Source organism: Cydia fagiglandana, chromosome Z, assembly GCF_963556715.1.
Source record: "Cydia fagiglandana chromosome Z, ilCydFagi1.1, whole genome shotgun sequence".
Lineage (NCBI taxonomy): Eukaryota > Metazoa > Arthropoda > Insecta > Lepidoptera > Tortricidae > Cydia > Cydia fagiglandana.
In genome coordinates this window covers 27,757,916-27,776,690 of record NC_085959.1, presented here as the reverse complement: position 1 = coordinate 27,776,690, position 18,775 = coordinate 27,757,916, and the positions used below count along the sequence as shown (strand labels likewise).

The window sequence follows — 18,775 nt, the reverse complement described above, 5'->3', positions numbered from 1 at the left end:
CGCTTGCTTGTACATAAATGAAGCCGATGAGGTGGGTAGGTACAAATGTTCAAAACAAACTATCCAACTTATTAAGTAAGCCATAGTCTTAGTAGTAATATTTAGGATCACGGTTAGATGTCTAATTTCAACAATCTCTTACTATTTAGGTACCGTTTGGAACCTTCCTCGACTTCAACAAAACATACCTACATGTGGCCTTTGCCCGCTGCATCGTACTGTAACAGAATGATGTAATACGTGCCTATAACAGGATCATGTCCGGCTCAAAATCATGCTTTGTATGAAATACTATCAGTCATCACCCACTAAACCATTCCGTCCCCTGCCAACACCATACCGTGACGTGACTGGACCGAGCCGACCAACAATATTTTGAAGGAGTCGTTACACTCATGTCATAGTCTGCGTAGGTAGCATAGGTACGGTTATCATATGGTCTACCATATTGAAACTCCTCTAGATCATACCCATGTTCTAGATGTTTCACTTCATGTTTGACAGGGCCTGATACGATCATGCTATGATACGTTGCTGTCAGCATTAGGTATGAAGTGGGCCTTGGGGAGCTAATTAATCATGGCTTCTAGGAGTTCTAGGTACTTACCTACCTACTTTATTTTTGTTTCTTTTCAGGTAAAAATACAGGAGAGAAAAAAAACAATATTTAAATTAATAGTATATTGCTTTGCCTTACCTATATATTCTTGCAATATTCGACTTCTTATTATTAAACCTAATATATATTAACATCTAGAACCACTATAGAGAAATTGTAAGAATCTTCTTTATTACCCTTGAAAAGTATTTTCTCTCTTCCTTTTTCTTCGACATGCGGCGTAGGACAATAAAATATCACCCTGGAAAGAAAATTGGTTTGTAAACAAGACAATAAAATATGGTCATGACTTCATCGAGGACTATGAAATAAGCTTTTCATATCAATTTGTCAAATCATATACAGTTAGATACACAGTAGTCAGTACACACACATGCCATCCATTATTGGCACAAGAAAAACTATATGAAACTTATTTGAGAGTTACTGTGGCAGCTTAGATAGGTACTACGCCATAACCATTATATAGGGTTATTATTAATAGTTCACTTCCTCGGTGGTGTTCTTAAAGCTAAAGCGCTTCTCACATCTTAGTTAATTTAGAAAAGGGGACAGCTCCGCGTTTGAAACCTACAAGCTTGCCTAGTGTGTTTCTTTTCCTGAATCTCCACTTCGGGTCCCGTTGGCACGTTCCTGTTAATAATATTTACCTTTCGGTGCTGGGATATCAATCGTGTCTAGGATAATGCTGAACTTATTCTGAAAAAAAAAACACTATTTACAACAGGAATATGAGAACAAAACCAATAATAGCAATTCCATTATTATAGTTACTTACAAAAATATTTTATTTAAAAGGTTTATTAAACAGAAATTTTTAAACAATATATATTTTAAGGAATATTATCAATATTAAGTATATAAGGCTCTATTACTTACATTTTTTCATATTTTTTCCCGTAATTAAATGTTAACAAAATTTGAAAATTCCTTGACTTTGACAGGAAAAACTTAACCATCGACAAAAAACTAGATTTTTTACCACCAAAGAACGAATGATTTAGCACATCCCTGGTTTCCGATTCAGTGTTGCCACTTGCAAATATCGATTTGTTTAGACTTTGATTTCGCCGGGTAACACTGACGAGTCGCGCCGCGACTTTGAGTTCTCTACGCGGCTGTTGCAGTCGCGGGTACAAGGTATGCTACGGAAATCGACAGATTTGACAGCCGCGGGAATGGCGACTCGAGTCGCGGTCTAAGTCGCGGATGCAAGATGTGCTAGAGGTGCTGGAATGCTGTTCATATCGATATTTTCAAAAAAGTTTGAATTTGAGAATATCGCGAGAATTAAAAAACAGTTCTGTACTGGGGGAAAAAATGAAATTTTAGTAATATATAATTATGGACATTTCACTATTTCTGTAAAGTTTATTTATTTCCACAAGCAGCTCAGTAATCCCAAATATAATTTCAACAAACAGATAATAGAAATTGCAAGAACTAATAGAAATTGCAAAAGTCAATTTGTTCCTATTAGTTAACTCTCCTTGTCCCCGGATTAAGTTTATTTTTGTAATTCTAAGTGTGTTTTTGTTGTACTTTTCTCTCAGTGTACCGTCCGGCGGACTGTGAATCAGTAACCCCCTTAAGTCAATACACAAATAAAATGCCATGAATGAGGTACCTTTCAATATCACACTTATTTTTAGGAGTAGTATCTCTATTTTCCACCGTTTTCGTGTGTCGTGTCGAAATAGGTATAAATACGTTATTTGCGGTGTACCACTGCCATATATCTTTTTATCGTTGATTTAAAACTCTTAAAAGTTTGAGTTTTTCACTGCTTAAAGAGACTATATAATCTATATTTTCTCCAATATGCTCGGAAATGTTCACCTTAAGCGCCCTCCAGACTATGCGCGTGAATCGCGGGCGAAGCCGCGAACGCGAGTGTGGAGTCTAGTTCGCTGATATGCGAAATCGACTCCAGACTCGCGTTCGCGGCTTCGCGCCGCGATTCGCGCACGAGTGTGGAGCGGGCTTTACTGTAGCAAAAATAGTACGGGAAGTTCTTCGTTAATGTCAAACTCTAACTAAAAAACATCAAACTATCGCTGTCCTGTTCTAGCGGACGGGAAGTAAAAAAACACTACAGTAATAACTTATTACTGTAGTGTTTTTTACTTTTTAATAATAAAAAACGCAAACAGCCAATTATTATTGTCGCGAGCCGCTTCTACACGACCCGATCAGCTATCATTTCACGTGTATGATCGTGCGAATACTGCTTAATAAAATCAAAGATTATTTTTATATTTTTTTTAAATCTCATCCGTGTTCATAAAGCTTACATAGTTTGTCAAAGGACTTTCTCATTTCAAACATAGACAAAGAGAATCATACTATCTTTGTCTTACACTAGTACTAGCACCCAAAAGAAAAGGATGGGTGTAGTTTTCCTGGTTCTTACTGACTGAAAAGTTGGTTTGACAAACTATATTGCGCAATTATATTGAATGAACGAATATTGAATGGTACTGAATGGCAGAATAAGTTTGTGCTTTTAACTTTTAAAAATTAATTAAAGAGGGAAATAAATTGTTTTTGACATTTTGGATGTGAAGGTTTGATTTGTATGATGCTTGATGCTTAAATAATAATTATTTTAGCTTATTTCCTCGCATGTTTGGAGAAAAGCACTATATATGCCTCGGCAGGAATAGCAATTCGTGGATTCGTCTTCTTTGTCGGACTCCGCTTCTCGTCGTCCGACAAAATCGAAACTCATCCACGAATTGCCCTTTCCCGGCCTCTGCAATAATGTACTATTTCTCAAACATGCAATGAAATATTGATGTTATGTTCCTTATAATAGGCTGCGAAGTATGACGTTTCAGGTGAAAGACTATGTAAACTTATGTGACGAAAACGACAGTCAGACGGATACAAGGCGAAAAAATCAAAGATACATGAAAATATACGGGTAGTAAAGATACACGAATCTTGTAAAACATACGCGTGATAATGATATAGGTACGTGTTGGTTATATTTTGGGTGTAGTTTACGTTTAGTTTTTTCTATAAATAAAACTTCGTGGATTTTTTATTTTATTTATTTCATTGCATGTTTGAGAAAAGCACTATACATACCTCGGCGGGAAATGGGGTTGCCCGCGCTCAGACCTATGTCTATATGTCTTCGGCCGGCAACCCCTTTCGTCCCGGCCTCTGTAGTAATGTACTATTTCTCAAAAATGGACGGCAAAGTAGACTTTGCCGTTTAAAAAATAGGTCGCGAAGCGCGTAGTTTATGGTCAGTCAAAAATTAAAAACTCAAAAACATTGCAGTCTCGATTTTGGGACTGCAATGTTGCATACAAATTCCATTATTTGTCGAGTTCCAAACTTTTTAAAAGTTGAAATGGCCATATCAAATGAAGGCACAGGCCCATTAAACAGCCAAATAGATGATTAATACCTACCGCGACTATTTAGCTGTCTCAAATAGGTTAGCGTTTTTTCGGCAGAAAAATACACTTCTATTTTTTTATTAAAAAAATAAAAAGGCGGCAAGGGCTTTTTTCTGCGAAAATATATACGTAAGAACGTTGCTTTTGTAAAACATTTCTATGATATTTATATTTCATGCACCATTTTTGAGAAAAGCAAAGAATACTCGGCTGGAAGGCTACTTGCTGGCTTCGGATTCAATTAAACGGACTCCCAAGGTCGTCCGTTTAAAAGGAATCCTCAGCCTGCAAGTAGCTACTTCCGAGCCTCGACAATAACGTAAGTACTATTTTTCAGGTGTACTTTTAATAAATGGCATTAGGTGACAACTTCACCTGCTGTGCCGCTCTGCTCCCGGCTGTGTGGTGTTGGTGTAACACATGCGATTCTCATTCCAGTGCCCGTATGGCCCGTAAGCCCGAAGTAAATTTATACTCTGTACAGATAGGTAACTACGTAAGTAAAAGCATAGTTATAAGATAGGTAGGTTGCGTACCATACAGTGTTGCCAACTTGGCATAAATGATGCCAGATCTGGCATATTTTCACTCGCTTTGGCACCAAAATTTTCCATTTAGCATCTGGCATATTTTTTAGCATAATATAGTAGGGGCATTTCACGCCAAGCGGGCAGCGAAAAAAGTGTCAGGTCATAGAATTTGCTGAAATTTGGAATAATTATACTACTCGATATTCTAAAAATACGCATTTTTTTATTTTATTTTTTATTTGGCACCGTTTCCGGTTTGGAAGCATTTGAAAAATGGACGAAATTTGAGGAGAGCATTTTACAAAAGCTGATGCAGCTATTATTCAATAAACTGAAAAATAAGTTTAATATTGGTTTGTATACAATTTGTTGCTTTTTCTTGTAGTTATAACAATTTTGATTTTTTTTCTTTTTTTCATACAAAAAACCGGAAATGAAAATTTCAAGTCGAATTTATATAAAGTTCGGTTTTTTTCAAAAAAAATATTTTTACCTCGAAATGTAGCTTATAGTCCATCAAAAATACATGGAAAGTTTGAGAATGGGATCTGCATTAGTTTCGGAGATACATGAACTAAAGTGCAAACGTGCCGGTCTGAGCGTCGTACTGGCGATTCCTTAGTTACCCAGTCAAATAAAGGTTTTGACCCTGGAATGACAAATAATAAGCTGGAAACTCGTATAACTACACCTTCGTTTCGGCGGTCTATAAATTACGTTAAAAGTCACAGAAAACCTCGTGTTCGCGCCGGAGTTTATTCAAGGTCAAAGGTCACAAAAAATGCTTTATCACGAATAACAAGGTTTCTATAGCTCCAATGATGTTTACATATAAATGAAGATTGTAGAGCATATAATTTATGACAAGTCATGTTCAGGAATTTTTTTCCGATCCTCAACCGTTTTGTAGGAATTGTCGAATAATTCGGATATAGACGGCGCAAAACGCGTAACGGTCAGCCATACGCTCAGTAATGCAAGTTCACCGTGAATTCCGGTTAATAATAACTTATATGAAGTTATTTATTTCATAAGATGCTAATTACGGATCATACGCTGATTTTAGAACAAAAGTTGTCTCTCCTGTGGACAATAGTTAACAGCTTGTGTGATTTGATTTGATTTTGATGAAGCTTTTGGAATTCATCACCGCCACGTTCTACAAAATATTTATATTCTATAAAAAAAATTATGAGTGCCTATTTTGAAAAAAAAAAATTATTGGAAATAAATATTATAATAAAATAATAAATATTATTATGAATTCCACATAAATTACCTACCTAACCCTTATATTATAGCTAAGAACTGATGTAAAATTATAAAATTTTGAAAGGCTTTATCTCGGAAAATATTAGATGTACAGAGACAATTCTAGTGTCTTATTATAGCAAATTTAGTCTACTTTAAAAACGCCCTAGGAAGTTACTATCAAAAACTAGTACTTTAGGGTTATAATCGCCCAAATCTAAAAAAATTACGGTATATTCGATTTTTGACAAAGTTGCGTTCGGCGCTCGAGGTCACAAACTTGGATTATTCATTGGGCCATCATCATAAGCAAGCCTGCAAAAAATCAGAACTACCGGATTTGACGCAAAATAGCCAGGTTACAAAATTCGACAAAGTTACTGGATTATTAGTAGAAAAGGAACCATAAGCGGAGCGATTGAAAATTCCTAAAAAGAACTATGGAAGCTCCGGCCCGGACACGGCCCGGTCTGACGTGAATCATCCTTTAGTGCATCAACTCAAGAGACTTTTTGGAGAGATTCTCTACGAAAACGCTAAATTATTTCAAACGTAGACTGTGGTAGGTATTCAAGATTTTTTTTCCCAATTATACAATCGCATGAGTAGGAAATTATTCTTAAAATTGTGTGCTGGCGTCGATTGCCAAACACATCCAAATAAGATGGACCGATAGCCCTTTGGCCATTAAGCATTTAAAAGTATACTTATATATTTGCGGTAGGGGCCAACAAGTGGGCGAGGCGCCCACGCTGCTCTCGCTGTAACATGTGACCCCAGATCGGGCAGGTTCCTGACTTAACGATTATAATGGCGGAACACACTATTGGATCATCACGCGCCTGAATCACATTTAGTATGAACATCCGATGAGAGACCATGCGTGTACACTACCCTACAAGCCAGGGGGCTGTTCATAAATTACGTCATCTATTTTGGACGATTTTTGACACACCCCGCCCTCTAAAATCATCCAAAAATCATGCTTCGAATGACCCCGTTTCTTCCTACGTCATGCTACCGTCATCCGATGTCCAGACCCCCCAAAATTTGAAACGACGTAATTAATGAATAGCCCCCAGGCGCCACGTTTGTAGGCGCTAATACATGGTTTTAAATTAGAGATGCCCCGAATAGTGAATTTCGCCGAATACCGAATACCGAATATTCGGCCCCTCTCTCGGCCGAATACCGAATATTCGGCATGACATGCGTACATTTGTGACTCAAAATATTATGAAAACTGTTCGCCAACAAAGCACAACATTTGCTAAAATATATTTTTATGTTCAACAGAATTAATGAATCTAGTTAGAGTCAATAAAATCAGACCCATGATAAAAATTAAATATTTTGGAATCAACAAATGGTCAAAAACGTGCCTTCGTATTTAACCATTTTCCAAGAATACATTTTAAATATTAAATATACCTTGGTTTTGGTTATTTCTTTTGTGAAATTTTTCTTTTTAGGTAGGTGTAACAGATATTCGGTATTATGCCGGCCGAATGTTGCCTACTATTCGGCCGAATACCGAATATTCGGCAAATGGCCGAATACGCCGAATACCGAATAGTTGCCGAATATTCGTGACATCTCTAGTTTAAATACTATGAAATTACAAGAGTGTCGTGATATAGCATATCAATATATGTACATATATGTTACGAGACTTACGGGTAATGTTAAAAGGTTGATTAAACTTAAGTACCCAGTAAACCCAAGCCTTTTGGGTAAAGTCCGAAAATTTTAACAACATTAATCTGTATTATTGTAAATGGTGTAAGTTTTATTTAATTTTCGGGCTTTACCCAAAGGGCTCGGGAATTACTAGGTATATCCCTGTATACCTAGGTAATCTTAAATTTACTTAAATTAAGTACATATACACATGTATGGGTAATGCCAGAATATTAAGTAAACTTATTTAGGTTTACCCGGGGTTATTTACTTAGTATTACCCACGCTTTTTGGGTAAAGTCCGAATATGAAATAAACATACATATAAAGTATCTGAGTCGTTGTCGGATGATATGTATGCATTTGCCTATTTAAGTATGTATGTATATCGTCGCCTTGTACCCATAATACAAGCTTTCTTAGTTTGGGTTAGGCGGATCAGGGTGCAGATTGTCCCCAAATTATTTATTTAATATTCTATTAAAGAATCATTTGTTACAAGAATCGAAATGGACATTAGTCATCCTTTTATTTGAATAGAGTAAATATTTTATTTATTTAGAATGTACCTAATATAGCTCTAACCAGATCACGAGTTTGACATAACCGGCCAAACTTCATAACCGGTTTCGGTTACGGTTATGTCCGAAAAATAACCGAATCTCGGTTATAATCGGTTACGGTTACTTTCGACGAAAAATTATAAATTTACAATGAAGTAATTAAAAAAATACAAAAATGTTTATTTTAGTACCTACAGTATGGGAATATGAGTAAAAGTCTTCGTTTTTAATAAAACACACCAAATAAGGTGTATTCGGGTAATACCGAATGTCGGACAATTCCGAAATTCAGATGAAAATCACCCTAAATTCCATCATAATAAAAGTCTCTTTTCGGAAATATCCGACAGTTTTCGACATTCGGAATTACCCGAGTAAACCTTACAGCAAAAGTAAAATATGATCTTGGATGTGATACAATATTCAATAAAAATATTTCATAAATAAGGGAAGTAAATTTGGTATATTTTAGTTATTAAAGTCCAGGAATGACAAAAATTATAGTCACAGGCGTCACAGCCAAAAAAGGGAGGATTTTGTAGTAATTAGATTAGATGATAAAAACATAAAATTTAAGTCATAAATAAATAACCGAAAATAACCGACCGGTTATTCGAGTTTCCAATATTCGGTTATGAAATTTTGTCAAAATATTCGGTTATAACCGAATATTTCGGTTACGGTTATAGCCGATTTGCATTCCTAACTCAGCGGACGGCAAAAAGCGGCCCGCGGGCCTCATGCGGCCCGCGAACCTCTCACTTGCGGCCCGCGAGCGTCCCTGTAGGCCACCAAACGAAGGAAAAACAGGGGAAATAATTCGTGTATGAGCGAATTTTGGCATAGTTGTAGGTCAAGGTGCCTTACACAACATACTGAAAGTACTGGTGGATGGGGGGTGTGCTAACGGGTGGAGGGGGGTTTAAAGGTCCCTTTTTTTAGGTTTTCGTAAATAACTCGTAAACGGTGGCTCATAGCAAAAAATGTTCTTATACATAAGTAATCTATATAAAATTGCCTACAAGAAAGATTCCGTACACTTTTTTGCTAGGATCAATATTCAAGAAGATATCAACACGGGAACGTTAATTAAAACCAATTTTGTGGTCTGTTTTTTTATATTTTCGTATATAACTCGTAAAGAGTGGCCAATAGCAAAAAATGTTCTGAAACGTAAATAATCTACACAAAATTTCCTACAAAAAAAATATAGTACACATTTCGCAAAGATCAATATTTAAAAAGTTACTAAAGAAGGAATGTTATTTATAATCAGTTCTAAGGTTCATTTATTTTTAGTTGTTCGTAAATAACTCGTAAACGGTAGCTCATAGCAGAAAATGTTCTACAACACAAATAATCTACATACGATTTGCTACAAAAAATATATTGAATACTTTTCACTAGGCTCAATATTCAAAAAGTTACTAAGCGAGAAATTTAATTATAATCAATTTTAAAGTATCTTTTTAGTTTTTCATAAACAACTGGTAAACGGTAGCCCATATCAAAAAATGTTCTTTTACATAAATAATCTGCATAAAATTTCCTATAAAAAATATACGAAATATTCTTCTCTGGGACTAATATTTTAAAAAATATAAAAGGGGGAATGTTAATTACAATCACTTCGCAGGTCCCTTTTTTTGCTTTTTCATAAATAACTAGTAAACGGTTGCCTATTGCAAAAAAAACGTTCTACTTAAATAATTGTGATAAAATTCTCTACAAAAAATATTATTTATACTTTTTCGCTAGGATCAATATTTCATGAGATATTAAAGGGGGAAATTTAATTTTAATCAATTTGCCGGTTTTTTTTTAGTTTTTCGTAAATAACTTGTAAACGGCGGCGCATAGCAAAAATTGTTCTTATACATAAATAATTAACATGAAATTGCCTACAAGAAAGATCTCGTACACTTTTTCGCTAGGATCAATATTTAAAAAGATACTAAAGAGAGAAATTTAATTATAATCAATCTACACATAATAGTAACTTTACTTTTAAGATTGGGACGTATAGTTCTATAAATAAAATTTCTAATTATGTTCTAAAACTACAAAATCATCATCATCATCATTGCTGACGGTAATTTCGATGGGGGATCCGTTAGTGCATGAGCCAGAGCATACACCGCAGACACTGGAGCACGAAATTCCTGCTTTCCGGCAGCTGCATCGCGCCCCACACCCGGTCGTGCATCGGCAAAATATGGTGTTGAGAATGGAGTCAGGTGCCACTGGGTCGTTGGTTGTCACCCTTTTGACGTTTCCTGCAGTAGTGAAGTCGACAATAGCATTATTGCAACGCGACATTAATGCCGACTGCATTACTGCCGCAATTGTCAAAATCAATGTTGCTTAGTAGATATTTGCTATTTGCGACAGTAATGCAGTCGACAGTAATGTCGCACTGCAATACTACTGCATTACTGCCCGAAAAATTACCTTTTCTACTTTTCCTGAACTAGTGCAGTCGACGGTAACACTATTACAGCGCAAATGTCAAAATCAATGTTGCTGCGCGATTTTCGTCATTTGCGACAGTAATGCGGTTGGCAGTAATGTCCCGGTGGAATACTGTAGCAGTAATGCTGGCGTAGTCTGAATCCAAACAGTACCTTAAGGCTGATATGAAAGATGTAGTAGTAGAAATTTTCGCTGTCTTCGGGTAAGTCTCGGTAGCTCAGTTGGCTTGGCAGAACAATGGGTTGGTTCCAGAGTGTATATAATCTTTTTTGTGTGCAATTTTATCTAGATTATTTATGTTCATGAATATTTTTTTGTTATGGGCCACCGTTTACGAGTGGGAGCATAAAATTGATTATAACTAACTTACCGGCTTTAATATCATTTTTACTATTGATCCTAGCGAAAAAGTGTACGGAATCTTTCTTGTAGGCAATTTTATGTAGATTACTTATGTATAAGAACATTTTTTGATATGAGCCACCGTTTACGAGTTATTTACGAAAAACTAAAAAACCCTTTAAACCCCCCTCCACCCGTTAGCACACCCCCCATCCACCAGTACTTTCAGTATGTTGTGTAAGGCACCTTGACCTACAACTATGCCAAAATTCGCTCATACACGAATTATTTCCCCTGTGTGGCTGTTTTTGGTCTTCATTTGGTGGCCTACTGGCTATTTTGTATGTAATATTGTCCAACGACAATGTCTGATAAAGTCATAAATACAGGGTTACTTTTTTACCGGTACAATAAATTTTACCACATCATTGGTATCGATAATAGATCACATTGCACAAATAAATTTTTTTTATTTTTTATTTCGCATCAATTAATTTATCCTTCACCAATTTAGTAACCTCTGGTTGCACTAATTACAAGGTGTCAACGGTATGAAATCGCGCGCGATGACGTAAACAAACAGTTGCCAGTTCGTGCGTTTGCTAATAATTGATGCGTAAGGCATCCACATTTTCTAGTATTTAGCAGATAAGTTCGGGCATTGTAATTTTTGTCTTTTTGTTCCCAAATAGTAGTAACAAAGAATGCTGGTATTTTTTATTTTTGGCAACAATTACGTATGTTGATTTATTGTACTGGTAAAAAAGTAACCCTGTATTAACAAAGTGCGGCCCGCGTTAACTTCGGTAACTACTATTTGGCCCTTGGCTGCTAAAAGGTTGCCGACCGCCGCCCTAACTGATATAGGTATGTTCTCTCCATCTCGCTCTTACTGACATTGGTGCGTGCAGATGCGAAACTCATGGTGAGATTAGGTACTTCATGTTGTAAGCGAATATATATATGCGTGGCGGAACGGAACGGCGGCGCACCGTAAGTTACTTCACTCGTTAGGCTCTTTAGATGTTAGTTTACAGTCGGTGTAAGTACCTAAGTCTTTCGCGCTAGAGACATAAGAGTGTTGGGGTTGGGTGTGTGAAAGGAATAACGCCGGTAGTGAGTAACGTGCTGACCTTCTTCTCAAGCTGAACTTTGTTTTCCAGCGCGTGCATGACGGCGCGTGAGACGCGCTCGTCGAGCGCGCGCAGCGCGGCGTCGGCATCGGCGCGCGCCAGCGCCTCCACGCCCTCTACATAGCTGGTCCACGCGCCCGCCAGCTCCGCCACCGGCGCCCCCACACATCTGAAACAATGTTACATACTCGTATCTCTACATTATTTTCAACACACTTTCTTGTGACGAGGAACTTATTGAACCGCTTATAAACTCATAATCGGAAATATTAAGCACGCGCGCTTTTTCATTATCGCACTTGTGCGGTAATTAATGTATGATAATCCGATGCAAGTATAAAGACATTCTTAATTGGTCGAGTAGCTTTTACAGTACAACAAGGAATGGAGGGCGCCGGCGCTCCGCCGTAGGCCTGCCGGGGCCCGGCCGCCAGCGGAGGCAGGCAGTATGACAGATTTTGTACTTTTACTAATTTTTTTAACTAATTATAATTTGATTAATATGAAAAACGTCGTATGAAACGCGTGTGCGTTGGTTATTGTACACATCGGGTACATCGGCTTTCTTATTGCGCGCTCGCTTTCTGCTCGCGCGCACGAAATCGTCTCGTGTATAATGACCAACGTAGCACACTTGTATCACATGTACTATTACTGCTTTATTTATTATTAACATTATTTTCCCACTTTTATTTTACACTTAGCCCTTTTACACTTGCATGGTGCCCACTAACCGGTTAAACAGACCCAGTGTTTGTACTGGTAAGAACACTGGGTAACCATGGTAACTCCAGGTCTAACCGGTTAACCTCGGGTTAATGGGATGGTGCAAATGGCGCTTAATGATTCAACATTTAACTTATTCTTAAGATTCTATCTAATGTTTCTACTTTTCGCATCTGCTAATATATAGATAGCCATACGGATAAAAGAGTACAATTTTATGCATATTACAGGTGAGTGTGGTAAGATACTTTACTTCTGTGCTTTTAGGTATATCAGTACAAAGTACATACTTCTCAATTTCCTACACTAAACGTGCATTTGAAGTAGGCATCTTACATTTAATACGAATTCCTCAGTTTACTCCAGACGATCCGGGAATGAAAAGCCTGTGTAAGTCTCCGCGGGAAGTTCTTAACTCAAGCTAAGAGCTTAATTAGCACAGTTTCAAGCTCGCTCGGCTATTGAACTATTTTAATTAATGAAGCATTACTCCGCAGTCAAGACTACTAGACTCTTATAAAAAAAAATAAGCTCATAAGCCAGTAGCTTAAGATTTTGTATATTTAAGTAACTAGTAACTTACTAAAGTATGTTATTTTAAAATTTAACCTTTAATGCAATTGCAGTTATGAAATTGTAGACGATAAACACTTTTAAACTAATTGTAATTTTATTTGCAAGCACAGATAACATACACATAAAAAAAAATTAAAAACCGCCTACGTAAATAAGACTTATAATGTAATAGTTATTTCAAGCTATTTAGATAACATTAAAAAATATGTCAAAAATGCCTAATAACATTTTGGAAAAGAGCTGGATACTCTTCCAACATAGCTAATAAGAACGACCACAAGGAAACTAGATTCCACGTAAAAAACCGCATCGAAATCGGTCCATCCGTTTGAGAGTTACAATGCCCCAGACAAGCTAACATTGGGGTTAAACTTATAACACCCCTCTTTCTGCTGTCGGGGGTTAATATAAAGGTATCATTTGGAATACTCATTTATTTAATCAGTTTTCGTCTATTCGCCAGGGCAGCAGCTTTTCGCTAAGCGCATGCGTTCCATAATTTAAGAACAATAAAGTATTGCGGGCATAGTGATGGGGCTTACCCTCGCACGACGTTGAGGCAGTAGTGTCGGCAGGGCGGCGCGTCGAGACCCCGGCAGCGCGCGCAGCCCGCGGCGCGCAGCAGGCGCGCGGCGCACGCGCCGCTCGCGCGCGCCACCGCCTGCTCCGCCGCCGCCAGCGCGCTAGCGCCCGCGCCCAGCGCCACGAGCAGAGCCCGCGCGCCCTGCATAGACTTCGACAGCGTCATACCCAACTGTCACACAAAACACACGTTTTAGTTTCATTTCATAAATTTTCAACTTGAAATTAGGTATTTTGTATAAAAACAATCTTAGGTAACGATAAAAACCACACTAACCTGTTGCGGAACGTCTCCAAAAGGCTGCACGGCATCATAAGCATCTTTAAGACACATTTCGTGCTGGACCGTGAATTGTTTGGTATCTAGTTTGAGTATATTGTGGTAGGCCAAGGGGAAAAGTTCACGAAAGAACTTGTCAGTAGCAACAGCGAGGTCCCTGGGCGGCTCAGCGACTAGCGCGTCGAGCAGGTCGGAGGCGGGCGGCCGCAGCGCCGCGCGCACCTCGCCGTACAGCGCGCTCAGCGGCCCTTGCGCTCGCGCCCCTTGCGCGCGGTAAACTTGCGCTAACAACACCGCCGTTTTGTTTTGTGACTGATGTGACAGCGCCGTTAGGTGTTCTGTATAACAAAAAAAAGTTATTACCTTAAATAATTGTAACAATTGTCCGTAACTAACATTACGTGCGAGTAATAAGTCAGGAGACCATGTATGTAGAGCTTTCTAATAATTAACATTATTAATACAACAACACTTAAGAATGATAACGAATATGCGCAAAAGAAGGCGAAGACATCATACAAAGGGTTAAACTCACAGAGGTTAACTAGAAACTAATATTTCACGCAAAAAGTTGAACAATTTTATTGTCGCTTAAAGAATGATTCACGCTATACCGGGCCGGGGCCGGGCCGGAGCTTCCGGCGGTTCCTTTTCTATGGAAAGCACCACGTGATCACCGATCAGCCGTCATAGAACATGGCATGTCGGCCGCCTCGGCCTTACGTAGCATGAGTCACCCTTAAATCTACACATGTTTCATCTATCTATACCTACGCTAGTTAATATTTTACATATTAATTTGATGAAAAACAAATTCGCTTTTAATCACTGCTTTACATAAGGGTACATTCAGATCAGAGTACGTGCCAAAAGTCTACAAAAGTGAAACAAACAATAATATTAGTGCTCTCTATGTAACAGTGGCGGCGCGTGAAATATATCCCATCAAAAACATAAATGTAAACAAGGAGAGCCAAGTTCAATACAAAAATTATGCTTGGCTGTGGGGTTCGCCGCAAAAAGAATGGAGATTTAAATGAGTGCCAAGTTCTATGCAAAATCCAAATATGTATTTATAGGAACAAAATAACATTATAAACAAGTATTAAACTCTATTTCTTTGCTTTATTGGATACCTATAACAATTGCTGTTATTTATAAAAAATGCGAGATCTTAAAGCAGGTTAGATTTGACTTGGCCAGTTTTCATTACATCAATCATTTTATAAAGTTATTCAACATATATATTTTGTAATTCTGATAAAAACTGGCCAAGCCAAATCTAACCTACTTTAAGATCTCACATTTTTTTTAAATAACAGCAATTGTTATAGGTATCCAATAAAGCAAAGAAATAGAGTTTAATACTTGTTTATAATGTTATTTTGTTCCTATAAATACATATTTGGATTTTGCATAGAACTTGGCACTCATTTAAATCTCCATTCTTTTTGCGGCGAACCCCACAGCCAAGCATAATTTTTGTATTGAACTTGGCTCTCCTTTTTTACATTTATGTTTTTGATGGGATATCAATACTTTTTGTAAAGAAAACTAGGCAGGTATTGAGATTTAATGTTTTTTCTTGTGTTTCCGCTGCATGTTTTTTACTTCTGTTCTTTGTATTAATTATGTGGTGCCGCGCGCCGCCAACGACACACCGTTGGCCGGTTGTTTAGCGCGTATTACAGGTTTTTTGTATGGGGACCCCCCCTAATTTTTAACTTTTTTTATTTTTAGATTTTTTCCTACGCTTACACACAATTACCGAGCTGGATTCCAAATTTCATCCTTCTAGGTCATCTGGAAGTAGGTTAGGTTTAGGTACTATATGCCAGTCACAATAAAAAAGAAATTTGTATGGGAACCCCCCCTATTTATTAACTTTTTTTTGTTTTTAGATTTTTTCCTACGCTTACACACAATAACCGAGCTGGATTCCAAATTTCATCCTTCTAGGTCATCTGGAAGTAGCTTAGGTTTAGGTACTTATATGTCAGTCACAATAAAAAATGGTTTTTTTGTATGGGGACCCCCCCTATTTTATAACTTTTTTTAATTTTTAGATTTTTTCCTACGCTTTCACACCATAACTGAGCTGGATTCCAAATTTCATCCTTCTAGGTCATCTGGAAGTAGGTTAGGTTTAGGTACTTATATGTCAGTCACAATAAAAAATGGTTTTTTTGTATGGGGACCCCCCCTATTTTATAACTTTTTTTAATTTTTAGATTTTTTCCTACGCTTTCACACAATAACTGAGCTGGATTCCAAATTTCATCCTTCTAGGTCATCTGGAAGTAGGTTAGGTTTAGGTACTATAGGTATGTCAGTCAGTCTTAAAATTTACGACTTTTTGACCTTCATATCTTTATAACCGTTTGAGCTAGCTTCATGAAATTTGGGCTTCTAGATGTCCTTATGGATATAATTAAACACACGTAGTTTTATGTGTTTATGTTAAAGATGTTTTGAGTTATAGAAGGGTCAAAAGTGGCACCAAGTGGTTCGTGTAATATTACACTTGGCGCTGGCTAGCCAGTTCCTTTGCTTGAACTTGGCTTGACACGCTGCCGCGTGTCTAGATCCATAGGCAAGCCGGGGGGGCTAATTTGGCTTACATATTTCCTTTACAATTCTGCTTAAACGTCCAAAAACAGGCAAGCCGGTGGGAATTGGCTTTATTAGACGCGCCGCCACTGCTATGTAATGTAAGTACTCGTACTTAAAACAATCACGACTTTCACAGATATGTACTTTTGAAGGCGAACGGTATATCTTTATTTAAAAAGTATTCCAGGGTGGCAGATATATTTGGCGCGTTGTTCCATCCGCTACTAGGTAATGATTAATGATGTATACAGGTACCTACAATACATACACCGTAGTTATCTCTATACTTACAGGTACCTACGAAAGAATGTGGCCCTAGAGTCCATGACAGATAAGATACCTATTTAAACTAGAATTAAGTAGGCCACAAACAGAGTTGTCACAGCTAATATGAAATAGTAGACAAGTAAACATGGGGCTACGGAAGGCAGCGGCGGCGGCGGCGCGCGAGCACCTGCCGGGAGATCACGCCGGCCCGCATTCCTCGCTAGCTCGCCACTGATATACTCGGCTAATAAATCCCGGGAATGCTCTTAACTTTTTAACACACTGTCTTTCAACATTACTAATTGCAGCGAAATACTAAGTAGGTACCTACACTTCATTAAATTCCTAAAGTAGACTGTATACTCAGGTAAGATACTTAATATACACATCAATCCGGGTAAGTTTTACGTACTGTTAGAATAACATTGGACGGACCTAGAAATATTTTTTGTTAGGTACCTAAGTTCTTATTTTCACGTAAATTTCGCGTATTAAATATTGTAAAATCCATTTCATTACCAGAGCTTATAAATTGAACATAGTGTACATTATATACAATGAGGCATTTATATGGCGGAGAGACCAGAGAGGAGAGTAAAACATATCGAGTGCGATGACGAAGATACGCCATGCTCATAACAGTAATTACGGAAGGCAGTATTTTTCAGACAGAGAGACCTCTGAAATTTCTGTCTCCTGGGTTGGAATCAGAATTGACGGGTTGTTATTGACACTTAAAATTTGGCTTGGTATCCTTGGCCCCGCCTTCAAACCAACCAAAAGTTGCTAGCGCATATAGAACGGGATAATATTTTATAAGTGATGCATCATTCTGTAAGATAAATTCTAATAATAATTCAGCTAAGAATGCGGCACAAAAATATAACGATCACGAACCGGTGGAAAAATCTATGTTTCTGCGACCTGTCAGTGAGCAGGAAATCTTCAAAATTATTAGGGGGTTTAAAACTAAACATAGTTCGGGAATTGACGAAATCCCAGTCACTTTATTAAAAATCTGTAATATGGAACTGACACCACCAATCACTATGCTAATAAATCAATCTTTCGCTGAGGGAAAGTTCCCAGATGACCTAAAAATAGCTGTAGTCAAACCGTTGTTTAAGAAAGGCGATGATACAGACCCTTGTAACTACCGACCTATTGCCTTATTATCATCTTTGTCGAAAATATACGAAAAAGCTATGTGTAATAGGTTGTACAATTTTTTAGAAACCAACAATGTGCTTCATGCAAATCAGTATGGATTTAGAAAAGACCGATCTACAGCTCTTGCTGTGACTAACTATATACAGCATGCTATAACAATATTAGACAAGAAAAAACACGCCGTTGGCCTTCTATTAGACTTAAGTAAAGCATACGATAGAGTATCACACGAAATTCTACTTAAAAAACTTTATAATTCAGGGATTAGAGGTGTAGTCCACGATTGGTTTAGATCCTACCTGCAAAACCGTATTCAATATGTGCAAATTAAATATCATAACCCACACACAAATGAAATCACCGAAATACGTTCGGAAAAGCGACATCTGCTAGGATCTATACCACAAGGTAGTGTTTTAGGATGCGTGCTATTTTTGATATATGTACATAAACGGCCTTCCAAATTTAGTTAATATACACAACACCTTATTTGCAGATGAAATTTCGTTATTGTTTGAAATTGATAAAGGCGAAAGTCATAACGATACAATCAAAAAA

The 18,775-nt window shown here is 37.5% G+C and overlaps 2 protein-coding genes across 2 annotated transcripts in view; both read right to left on the bottom strand.

The window, feature by feature from the left end:
• Positions 1 to 18,775, bottom strand: part of LOC134678819 (HIG1 domain family member 1A, mitochondrial-like) — a 171,748-nt gene that overhangs the window by 66,513 nt on the left and 86,460 nt on the right. The gene's annotated exons all lie outside the window — the stretch shown is intronic.
• LOC134678800 (division abnormally delayed protein) overlaps positions 1 to 18,775 on the bottom strand; it is a 75,965-nt gene that overhangs the window by 13,124 nt on the left and 44,066 nt on the right. Inside the window, exons 3-5 of the mRNA XM_063537497.1 lie at positions 14,165 to 14,505; positions 13,848 to 14,059; positions 12,004 to 12,172 (exon numbers count right to left, since the gene is read on the bottom strand). Coding sequence (XP_063393567.1) covers positions 12,004 to 12,172; positions 13,848 to 14,059; positions 14,165 to 14,505 — 722 coding nt within the window. The remainder of the gene's footprint in view (positions 1 to 12,003; positions 12,173 to 13,847; positions 14,060 to 14,164; positions 14,506 to 18,775) is intronic.